The 11,829-nt window shown below is 46.1% G+C and overlaps 1 protein-coding gene across 1 annotated transcript; it reads right to left on the reverse strand.

Annotated features, from left to right (window-relative positions):
• Nucleotides 1-4,349: 4,349 nt before the first annotated feature.
• On the reverse strand, nucleotides 4,350-11,444 carry CCDC70 (coiled-coil domain containing 70). The gene is made up of 2 exons (XM_042903759.1): nucleotides 11,229-11,444; nucleotides 4,350-5,248 (listed from the first exon to the last, which is right to left on the reverse strand). Exons 1-2 carry the CDS (start codon nucleotides 11,284-11,286, stop codon nucleotides 4,500-4,502), a joined length of 807 nt encoding a protein of 268 aa, XP_042759693.1. The 5' UTR covers nucleotides 11,287-11,444; the 3' UTR covers nucleotides 4,350-4,499.
• Nucleotides 11,445-11,829: the final 385 nt, after the last annotated feature.

Below are 11,829 nucleotides of genomic sequence, written 5' to 3' on the forward strand. Positions count from 1 at the left end.
GTCACCCCAGGTGCCACCTCTTTGATGTGTGGTCTCTCCTCTTCATACGTGTCCAGCAAACAGAAGCTGGATGCGCTGGTCTGGGCCACGTGCCCCTACGCAGGTGATCTATGCCTGGGCTGCAGAGGAAAGGCACAGGACGCTGAACTGTTCTTTCCCATCCTAACTTCTCAGGAGGAGCCTGGGCCTCAAACCAAGTTTCTAACACTTGCCGACAGGGACTTCTGCAGTTAGAAAGTCCTCTACTTCTGGGGCGCCTGGGTGGCTCAGTTGGTTAAGCGTCCGACTTTGGCTCAGGTCATGATCTCACAGTCTGTGAGTTCGAGCCCTGTGTTGGCTCTGTGCTGACAGCTTAGAGCCTGGAGCCTGTTTCAGATTCTGTGTCTCCCTCTCTCTCTGCCCCTCCCCTGCTCATGCTCTGTCTCTCTGTGTCTCAAAAATAAATAAAACATTAAAAAAAAAAAAAGAAAGAAAGTCCACTACTTCTGTAGCTGAAGAAACAGAGGCTCAACCTGAGCCTCAAGCTCTTAGCCATGAGCAGCAGAACTGGAAATAGAATCGGGGCCTTTGATTTCTATCCCAGAACTTTTTTTTTTTTTAACTACACACAAATGTTTTTCTAGAATTTAGCTTGCATGAGAATCATCTAGAAAACATGTTTTAAAATACAAGTTTTAAGGCCTGGCCCTCAGAAATTGTGATCCACTCCGGGGTGGAGCCCAGGAATTGTCATTTTAGCAAGCAATCCTAGGTGAGTCTGATGTGTGTGGCCCACGGCCTAAAGATGTAATGACAGCCCCCATGAACAGATCACCTTTCCCTGAGAAACCCACTGCACTTCAAAAACGCTATCGTTCCCCTTCTGGAAGGTTTAGGGAAGAGCTTCTGGGTGGGTTCAGGCTTGGAGGGAAGACGACAATTCCTCAGAGTGAGTTCAATGGCAAGGTACTAGTTACGGCAATAGAACCTGTCTCCAGCACTCCTGGATCTTCCAGTGTCTGCAACATGATTCTGGAATAAAGATGACTTCGGCTCTCCCAGCTGGACGAGCGGGACCCCGAGATGGCCTAGATGATATGTTCCCCGCCAGAGGATCAAAGGAGAGGCGAGCTGCTTCGAGATGTCTGCCCATGCCTTAGGTCATGGAACACCCAGGAGAACCCTCAGGAGCTCAGTGATGCCATCGTGGTGCCATCTTAAAGAGGAAACCAGCTTTCACTGCTGTTCTGACTGTGAAGAAGTCTATCTGCATGTGGGATAACACTAGTAAAAATAACTCAGAAGTTAGAAGCCGCTTTCACGGACATTATCTGCATCCTTTCTGTGAGTCTATGTGAGGGCCCAGTGATTCCCAGTTATTAGCCTACACAGCTCACTTAACCTTCTGTTTTCTTTTGTCTAAATCTTGGCTTTTGTTTCATATCTCTACAGATCTTCCTCTGTGTTTAACACACTCAAGTGGGGTGCACTGTTGGGGTGCTCTCAGAGAGGCAGTCCTGCCTACCCTCCTCCTTCCTGGTATTGGTCCAATTTTACAAATAATTACATTGTGATTATTTGATGATTGTCCTCCCCTCCGGGCTGCGAGCTTCATGTACACTCCCAGACATAGCCCAGAGCTGGCAAGGCAGAGTGGTGGGTGAATGAATAAACAGATGACGAAATAACTGACGAATCAACCCTTTATGTAACAAAGGGCTGTTGGCTGCACAACTTTTTGTTGGGTGACAAGCGAGAAGGGTTGAGTTCACCCAAGTGCTGACCAGGCTTGGAGAACTTGCCCCACGTGGCAGATAAAAGGGTTCTGCCACATCTCAGACTACACTCTTCATCTCCCCTCAACCTGAATACACCCCATCCTGCTCTCTCTTGCCCTCCTCCCAGTGATGGGCACAGCCATCCCCTTTTTCACATCATCCTTGACACTGGCCTCTCCCACACTGATGAAATCCAGCCCATCCCCAGCTAGGTGACTCTGATCGACCTCCCCAAGCTCCTTCACAAGCTGCCAGCTCCTCTTCACCCACACCTCACTGACACCAGTGTCACTTCTACAGATGTGTGCCTCCAATGTTAAAGGCCCTGCAAATCACCCAGGGACCTTGTTAAAGTGCAAAGCCTGATGCAATAGGTTGGGGCCTGAGATTCTGCATTTCCAACAAAGTCCCAGGTGAGGCCAGTGTTCCTGGTGCACAGACCACACTTTGAGTAGTCAGATGTCATTTCTAAAATTTAAATCTCATTCCTTCCTTCCTTAAAATTCTTCAGTGGCTCCCTATTGCCCACAAGACCTTATGCCATCAGTTTTCTGCCTTCTTGTCCAATCCACGGTTCTGCATATCTCCCATCTTTGCAGTTCCTCAAATGGTGACATGTTCTCTTGTGCCTATGCTCTTCCTTCTGCTTGGAATGCCTTCCAACCTCTCAGGCTCCCTCCCCTAGCTAATTCCCACTGGACTGTTAGGATTCACCCAGTCATCACCTCTGCCAGAAAACCTTTCTAGATTCCATCCACTCACTCCCCAATGCCAGAGTCAGCTACAAGGCATCAAAGGAGCACTCCTGAGATCTCTCACGGGTCTCATCACCTTGGGATGGACTGGCCTCTTTACCTGCTTGTCTCCCCACCTAGACCTAAGAAACAGAGCCCGGGACAGTGCAAGTTCACAGCTGTTTGCTGGAGGAAGGATAGACTCGCAGAGGGACACACCTGTCCTCTCTGGGCTGCCCCTCAAGTTCTCTTCAGTTGGCACCTGTCTCTTAAATTGTTTCTATGGAATGCTGTTAAAAGAGGGGGGGTCTATTTACCACACCCCAGCTCCTGCCTCCACCAGATTTATGTCTCTTTGGCCTTAAGATTAACAATTTTCTTTACTTTTGTTTGCAGCAGAATACTGGGGATCCCTGAATCGGCAGCTCTTGCTGCACTGGGGTTCCCACCATTCTGCACACCATCCACTGGACAGGTCTTCTTGAGTCAGAAGGCTGGCCCTGACTCCTGAGAATCAGACACCTTGCCAGACACCCCAAACTTTCCCAGAGTGATACAGAGCCACCGAGGCCTGGCTGTTCCTGGAGTGAGCCCATTCTCCTATTACCAGGAACGTTTGCTCGGTACACCTAGGGGCCCCCATCCTCTCCTCTCCCTATCTCTTCACTGCTGCCCCAAACTCTGGTGAAATTCCAAAGTGCTGTAAGGCTCACCCAAGCCCAATGCCATTATTGGCTGACCTACTCTAAAGCTGTGTTCCATGATCTAGGGCTGTCATTAGAAAAGGAACAGGACCAAGAGGCAGATGGTGTGAGTTCTAATCCTGGTCCTTCCGTTTGCTACCTGCCTGGCCATATGTAGTCACTTTGCTTCTCTAGGTCCCTGTTTCCACGTCTGTACAATGGGTTTATGTACCTTCCTTGTCCACCCACAGAGTTGTGGTGCTGGCTACATGAGTTGGTGAGTGTGAAAGTGCTTGTCAAGCAGGAAGGGATGTGCAAAGGCTAGGTAAGTAGAGGCATTAATAAAGATGAGGGCCAGGCCTCAGAAAGGGGGGAGGCAGGTGTTTGCCTTTACATGTCTCCACTTCCACCTTCTGTTCGTTTCCATACCAATGCCCACAGAGACCATCTAATCCCAGAGGAAAAGCTGGGTGTGTAAGTTGCTGACCACATGAGTGTACATTCATCGAGTGTATTACCTCCTTGGGGCATTTTAATTTTGAATGAAGGAGAGAGATTCGAAGGAAGGAATTGATCCTGTAGTGAGGCCTGTGTGAATGGGAACACATGTGGCAGGGAGACTGTTCTATGTGGAACACTTTGACTTCACCGGCAGGGAAGGGCCTTGCTCTAGAGCCTTCGCCTTATGCCCCGCCCCTTTCTCAGGCTACAGAGAACTGGAATTGAGAAGTTTGCTGGGCATCAGGAACCACAAGTGACAGGACCATTAGGGAATTCAGCCTGTGTGTTCTAAAAGGCCTGCAGGGACAATGAAGCACAATGAAGGCACTGTGGCCTTCTCTGAAAAGCTGTCAGCCTGCTCCAGGCCTCTAAGCCTGCTCAGAGTGGAAAAGAATGATTGTCCCCCAGCACACCAGAGGCATAGGTGACTCAGCTGCTCTCTGTCCCTATGTGTCTCTAACTGGAGTTGTCTCAGCCTCTCTTCTCTCCCATTCTGACTTTTAAAGAGAGCTGTAGGGTCTCTATTCACAAACACTCACACATGGTGGGCTCATGGTGAAGTGCCCAGAACCAAGTTCTATACAGATAGCAGTACAGCCTGGAAGGTGGAAATATGGCCTTGGATAATCACAAAAGTGGGAAAAAAAAAAATGAAGCAGGCCTTATTGAAGAAGTTGTTTTCCCAAACCTCTTCTCAGGACTTTATTAGGTCTTTTGAAGCAAGGAGACAAACAAGTGCCTATTTTCTCCAGCACGTTGGGTCACCCTGGACTTGAATCCCTATCCAACAGAGTCTGGACCCCATGTCCCTTCATGTCCTGTTCTCACGCTCTGCCTCGGAAGAGGGCCAGTGATTGGGGCCCTCCATTGATGTTGTGGTGCCTGTCTTCAGGTATCTGCTCCTCAGCAATATGGCCACCACCTTCTACCCAGAATGCTTTCTCCTCTTCCCAGAGGGCATTCTCTTCCTCCCAGAGGGACTTTTTATCCTCCCACAGGGACTTTTCCTCCTCAAGAAGAGCTCTTTCCTCCACCCACAGGGCTTTCTCTTCCTCCCACAGGGCCTTGTCCTCCTGAAAAATGTTCCGGTCTCTTTCCCATAAGGCATTGTCCTCTTTCCAAAAGGCCTTATCCTCCTTCCAAAAGGTACGGTACTTTTTCCAAAAGGTTTTTTCTTCTTCCCGGAAAGATTTTTCCATTTCCCAGAAGGCTTTTTCCTCTTTCCAGAAGGTCTTCTCTACTTCCCAGAAAGGTCTCTCCTCTTCCCAAAAGCCCAAGATCTGACCCCGGAAAGCATGGATCTTGCCTCGGAAATTCCACATCTTTTCTCTGAAGTCTTCTATTTTCTCAAGAAAAATTTTCATCTCTTCCCGAAAAGCCTTATCTTCCTGCAACTTGCAGATTAGTTTCTTCTGGCGTATGTTGGGTGAGGATCCCACCATTGACCGAAAGCAAGCAAGCCCCATCCATTTGCTCACTTTGAAGGGAAACATCTTCTTAGTTAGCCAGAATGGTGGGGTGGCCATGATGGAGGACAGGACTGTTGGCCAAGTCCAGGTCAGCTGGTCAAACCCTGCAGGGGCAGTACAGAAAAAAAGTTCATGAGTATTACATGCCAGAGAACGAGCCCTTGGGTCTGTATTATCTGATTTAGGAAAATTTAACCATTTCTCTCTTTGACCCATCGCATGTGTTTGTGAGAGATGAGATTTGGTAGAGAAACATGCTGGCTGGTTATAGCTTTGGGCTGAAGAGGGAGTCAATACATTCAAAGTCAAAGCCACTGAAGTCATAGAATCTCAGCCAACAAGGACAGGGATGCTCAACTAGGATATCAGAACACACAAGTGTGACACGATCACTTCAAGGGGTGTGTCACAGTTTTCTTTTACTTTTAAATAATAAAGTACTGCAGCCCCTCAATGCTTTGCTTTTGTTAAACCAATGAGAATTCATTTGAAGTTTCGGCATTCTCACTTGGGGATCGCTCATAACCTTCTCACGGCCATGCTCGCAGCAGGGTGCCACAGGTGTGAGTGTTCTGTTAAGGCCACCTGAAAAGCAGAGGGTGAGACCCACTGGCCTAGGGGGTACTATTTTAGTAGAAGAGTCTATTTGGGGAACAAAGACTTAAAACAGTAAGGTAAGAGACGATGCCAAATGTTAGCAAGGATACAAATAAGAGGAGCTCTCACAATATCAAGTAATACTGAACAATAGGGAAGAGACTTTATGACTCAGTAGCTCCACTTCAGGTATGTACCCTGAGGAATCTTATGAATTGTGACCAGGAGACATGTACAAGAATGTCTGAGGAGACTTGTTCATAAACGCTCAACTGCAACGATCCAATGGCCATCACAATAGAATGGAATTTAAAAATGGTAGTATATTCATGCAATGGACAGCACAGCTATGTGCAACAATGTGGATGAATAGTATAAACATAATTTTTAAAGAAAGAAGCAAGATTGGGGCACCTGGGTGGCTCAGTCGGTTAAGTGTCTGACTTGGTTTCGGCTCAGATCATGATTTCATGGATCGTGGGATTGAGCCCCACATCAGGCTCTGCACTGACAGAGGGGAGGCTGCTTGAGATTTTTTCTCTCCCTCTCTCTCTCTCTATGCCCCTCCCCTGCTCTCTCTCTCTTCAATAAACAAACATATAAAGCGCGCGCGCGAGAGAGAGAGAGAGAGAGAGAGAGAGAGAGAGAGAGAGAAACGCAGGATCAAAGAATTTCAAAGAATAAAGTTCCCAAACAGGAAAAACTAAACTCTGTTGTTTATATACTTAGGTGATAACACAAAAAAGCATAGCAAAGAAGTGAGACCCATAAGTCGAGATAGTGGTTGCTTGAGAGGGGAGGATGGGATAGGGAAGTGGTGGTGGTGATTAGGTGAGACATGAGGAGGGCTCCTGAGGAGATAGCAGTATTCTATTTCTTTACTGGGGTAGTGGTTGTAGGTGTGTTCATTATAAAAATATGTTAAGTTGTAGATATATATTTCAAGTACTCCGATAAATGTATTATATTTTACAATAAAATATAAGCTAGGGAGAAAGAAAGGAAAGAAAGAAAGAAGAAAGGGAAGTGAGGAAGGAAGGAAAGAAGAAAGAAAAGAAAAGAAAAGAAAAGAAAAGAAAAGAAAAGAAAAGAAAAAAGAAAAGAAAAGAAAAGAAATAAAGGGAGGAGAGGCAGAGAGAGAGAACATTGCCATATATCTGAGGTATCAGATATCAGCACCCTCCAGACTACAGTAAGTACAAAGGTGGGTCAAGTGATGAGAAAAAGGGCTGGACACAGGAGAATGGTCAGAGGCAGGGAAGACAAAGGGTGCATGTACCTGGTGAGGGCATTAATTTCCATTTTGAGCTTTCCGGAAGGAGCTGCCAGGGTCTGGCCTCACTCTGTGGGCCTTGCTAAGCACCACATAATGGAGCAACATGACTTCCCTTTGGGAAGTCCCTCTGGGCTTTCTTCTTGTTTTTCCATTTTCAGACTCAGGATCAGGGAGTAGGGGAGAAGGAAGGACACATAGGTGGAGTGTGTGTGTGTGTGTGTGTGTGTGTGTGTGTGTGTGTGTGGTGAAGGGATAGACGGTGGCATCACCATGTCCACCCAGCCACACAAGCCAGAAACGTGGAGCTCATCCCTGACTCCTTCCTTTTCCTCACCAGACTTTGAATCAATCATCAACCCTCCCAGTTATGATTGTTAACATTTCTTGGAACCATGCCCTCAGATTCATGTCATTGACCACGGCTGCTTTGCACCAGGACCCCTGTGACAGTCTCACCAGTCTCTCTGGTATTGACCTTACCCTCCCATCCACCCCTACTGTAGCCTCAGGGGTGTTTCTAAGTTTCTTTATTTATATTTTGAGAGAGAGAGAGAGAGAGAGAAGGCGAATGCTCAAGAGAGGGAGGGGCAGAAAGAGAGGGAGAGAGAAAGAATCCCAAGCAGGCTCTGCACTGTCAGCACAGAGCCGGACACGGGGCTCAAATCCACCAGTCGTGAGATCATGACCTGAGCCAAAATCAGGAGTTGGATGCTTAACTGACTTAGCCACCCAGGGACCCTGCCCCAGGGATGTTTCTAAAACACGTATCACACCTGCTCGCAAAACTCCGAAGACTCCACAGCCCAAATCCAAATGCCTAGTAAGGTCCTCTGTAACCTAACTCCTGCTTGCCACTCCCTTGACCTTCCTACCATCTCCAAAGCTAAGTTTCAGTAATAATGGGCCACATCCAGTTCTCTGGACAAGACCTGCAGTTTCAAGCTTCCAAGCCAAGGAACACGCTGTGTCCTCTACTGATTACCTTTCCTTCTCAGTGTGGCTTGAATTCCTCTCCACATCGCCCCCTCTGAAAGCTACTTGGACCTTCCAGACAAAGTTCATCACCACCCCCTCACTCACTCCTGTTGTTTGCTTGTCATGCTCGGCTGATAATTAGGTGTGGACGTGCCTTGCTGCCATCCCTGTAACCCAGCATCTAAGATGAAGCTGTGGGCATAGGAGGTAATTGATAGAAATGTTGGTTGACTTGAACTGAATTTCGTTGAATTTTGGAAATTTGATTTTCTAGGTTGTATTATGGTTGTCTTATTTATGTAACTGTTGGTATCTTGAGGTGGGGGAAAGTGCGTCCTTCTTCCTTCCTTTCTGCTATGAGAACACAAAGCAGGCCCTCAACAAGTGTTTGTTGAACTGGATTTGGAAACTCTATAAGCAAAGCCTCAGGGTCAATTAGAGCCCAGGATAGCTGTCAACAACAATCAACTTTCTAATTACAATGTTAGTAACAACAACTCCCTGCACATTTATTTAGCCCTTTTATGCTGGGCACTTTACTGGCATTACCTGTGTATCCTTTCAACCATGCTGTGAGATAGGCACCTTGATTAACCTCATTATATAACTGAGAAAACTCAGGCCTGAAGTTAAAAACCCATTCAAGCAATTAAGTAGATGAGGCAAGATTCTTCTAGTGAGTGCTAGAAGTGCATTACGTGGTCAAGCAATACTACTTGGAAACACCATCGGGCTGATATTTTAACTAGGAAGGAGTGTGTGTGTGTGTGTGTGTGTGTGAGAGAGAGAGAGAGAGAGAGAGAGAGAGAGAGAGAGAAAGAGAGAGAATTGTATTAAGCCCCGGACCTACTGCTAACTTAATGATAACATTTAGCAATGTGGTCACTAATTTTAAAGGAAACCTCCTTTCTCCTCATACAATCCTGCTAAAAAAAATACACCAACACTCACACTAAAAAGCAAATCAAAGAACACTGAATGTTGTCAGTGAAGAAAATATATTTTTCACCAAACAACAAAAAAAGGCTTACAAAAATCTATTTTTATATGTGAGGCTTGTCTGTTTCCAGTTTGCAAAAACAAACGAACAAACAAACAAACAAACAAGCAAAACCATTTCTGTGCAGGCTTCTGACTTTCTTCTGAAATGTTTCCTGGACATATTCCAATGCCAAAAGTAACCACCTTCCAAATTACACTAAAGCTTTATTTCTTATTCCTTGGGCAATGTTTGCACTAACTAGAGAACTCACTGAAACAGTTTAATAAATTCTTTTTTCCTTTGCACCAGAGATCCCCACTGTTCTCTGATTCTGAATTTCCCTTGCCTAGTGGTTCCCAGGCTCTTATTTTCTGGCTCTTTTCATGGCCTCACACTTTCTGCAGGTCTAACACCAGTTGTGGTTCTTGGCAGGCTTTCCCTTCAGCGCTGTGCTCCACAAAGAACCAGTGTCGACATTCATGAGGAGAGAGAACCACAAAGCTGAATGGAGAAGCCAATTCTGGGGGACTGGCTCAGTCCATGGAGTCACTTGAGAATAGGAAAAACTACAAAGTATAGGTCAGTGAGCACTAAATGTTCACTCTCCCTGATTTTCCCCCAGTCTCACTGCCTACTTGGGCAGCGGCAGGAGAGATCTGCTTATGACACTTGTTGACAGAAATAAATGTATTATAAGTCAAGTATTCAGGGACTGTCCCTTGTCAGAAGATCTGGGCTCCTATTTGTGGAGAAACAGGGCCACAGGCTGAAACTTCTTCAGCCTCCAGCTTAGCGTCTTGGCATCCACATCCATTGTTAATCCCCGCCTACGGGCTCCTGGGCAAAGCCAGGCCCTCCCCCATCTCCTCACAGCCCCATGGTGACTTTATTTCCTCAGCCATCCCTCACTCCTGGGCCTTCCTATCTCCCTCTCTGCTCCTTCCGGCCTCTCAGCACACGAACACACTCAAGTCCCTCTCATCTTAACACGACCACTCGACCAGCTGACCACAGAATCCCCTAGCTCTTTCTGCTTACCGTGTGCTAGCCTTCTCCTCCTTGAATACTCTTCTCAAAGAGCAGCCGACGATCACTATCCACCATTTCTGTATTGCATATACAACCCATCCTACAGCAATCTGCCTTTTGCCTCCTTACTCCACTGAAACTCTATTTGTTAAGATCCCTAGAGACGTGCGTATTGTTTAGTCCTTTGTCCTCACTGACCGACCTGTTAGCAGCATTTGACATTAGTCCTTTTTGAAGCTCCCTCCCCCTTGGCTTCTATAACACGGGGTCATCCTGCTCTCTTCCCACTTCCCGGACCACTCTTTCTCCACCTCTTTGTGGACTCCTTTTCCCGTCGGAATGTGTTTTATCCACGGAAGGCAGTGCCTACCTCACAGAGCTCTTGTAGGGAGTAAATTGGGCATTTTGAGTGCCTAGCCCAGTACCTGGCACATAGCAAGTGCTCATTATACAGAAAGTAAGAATAATTACAATTGTTACTATTTTCTGTCATTTTCAATCTTCTTAGACCAGCATGCCAGGACGATCATGATCTGTCCCCACAAACCATTTTTGCTTTATCTCTCAGCCACCTTCCCTGATGCCTATGCTCTGGCCACGTGCAATCCCTCAAACATGGCAAGTTTTCCTCAGTTTCCTGCCATGTCGGTCTCTCTCCCTGGATAGCCTTGCCTAACCCCACTTCACTTCACCTAGTTAACTCTTTGGAACTCAGTCACCTCCTCTAGCTCTCCTGACACCCCTGTCTCTACCAAATTCAGAGTCAGTATATGCCTCTCCTGTCCCACTAGGAACACTGTTTCACAGCTCTGTGTCCAGCATCCAGTGCAACAGCTGGTACATAATATATGTTAAGTAAATGACAGCTGAATGAAGGGCGGTATCCCGGATTATAATGTTAGAGAAAAATTCATCTGCAAGTTTTTCTCATGACCATTTAAATTATCCTTGAGAGATAAATCAAGCATAATATCAAATACATACATGCGTATTTAGATATAAAGTGTAATATGATATGTGGGTTCAGTGTATCCAACTTATTCCCTACAAGAGCTACCTATGAGGTAGGCACTGCCTTCTGTGGATATAAAAACAAGAATCAAAGAAACACGCCTAGTTTTCAATATTATACTTCAGGGCAGGAACTTACTTTTAAGGAAAATGTTGTATATAACTCTATGCTTAGAACAAATAACTATCCAATCTAAAGCCAACAGTTACTTACTGCTTAGCTGTTTCCCAACTGGGCAGTCCTCAGTAGCCCTCAGAGGCCAGGCAGTCATTGTCACATCATAGACCCCCTGACACTGTTGGCAGTGATCCCTCTGCCCCTCTTAGTCCTGATTCACAGGGTAGGGAGACCCACAATGGGTAAGGGACTTTAAGGAGTGGAAAGAGAAAGACTTTTCCGTCTTCCATTTTTGACTTCACCAATAGGGTGTCACTGTTGATGACTCACAAATGATTGTTACCTCACATTCTACCTGGATTGTATCCAGGGGCAGGCTTCTGGAAAATCACGTTGCAGTCAGGGGTTTTGTATGTGATGAATCATTTCTCTTGCTGCTCTCGAGATGCTGTCTTTGGCTTTTGACAGCTTGACTATGATGTGCCTATGCATGGATCCCTTTGAGTGTATACTAGAAATTTGTTGAGCTTCTTGGAAATGCAGATTTGGTATAGTTTTTCTTCAAAGTTCAGAAGTTTTTGGCCATTATCTCTTAAAATATTCTTTTTTCCACTTTCTTTATTCTTCTCGGACTCCTTTTACATGTATATTAGCTCAATGGTGTCCTAAAGGTGTCTGGGGCTCTGTTCATTTTTCT

This window comes from Panthera leo, chromosome A1, assembly GCF_018350215.1.
Source record: "Panthera leo isolate Ple1 chromosome A1, P.leo_Ple1_pat1.1, whole genome shotgun sequence".
In the NCBI taxonomy this organism is placed as follows: domain Eukaryota; kingdom Metazoa; phylum Chordata; class Mammalia; order Carnivora; family Felidae; genus Panthera; species Panthera leo.

Coding starts and splice junctions, on each gene's coding strand:
- CCDC70 (XM_042903759.1), bottom strand. CDS start 11,286: ATGACTGCCTGGCCTCTGAGGGCTACTGAGGACTGCCCAGTTGGGAAA. Junction 5,249..11,228: donor AGTTGGGAAACAGCTAAGCA/GTAAGTAACTGT, acceptor CTGCCCCTGCAG/GGTTTGACCAGCTGACCTGG.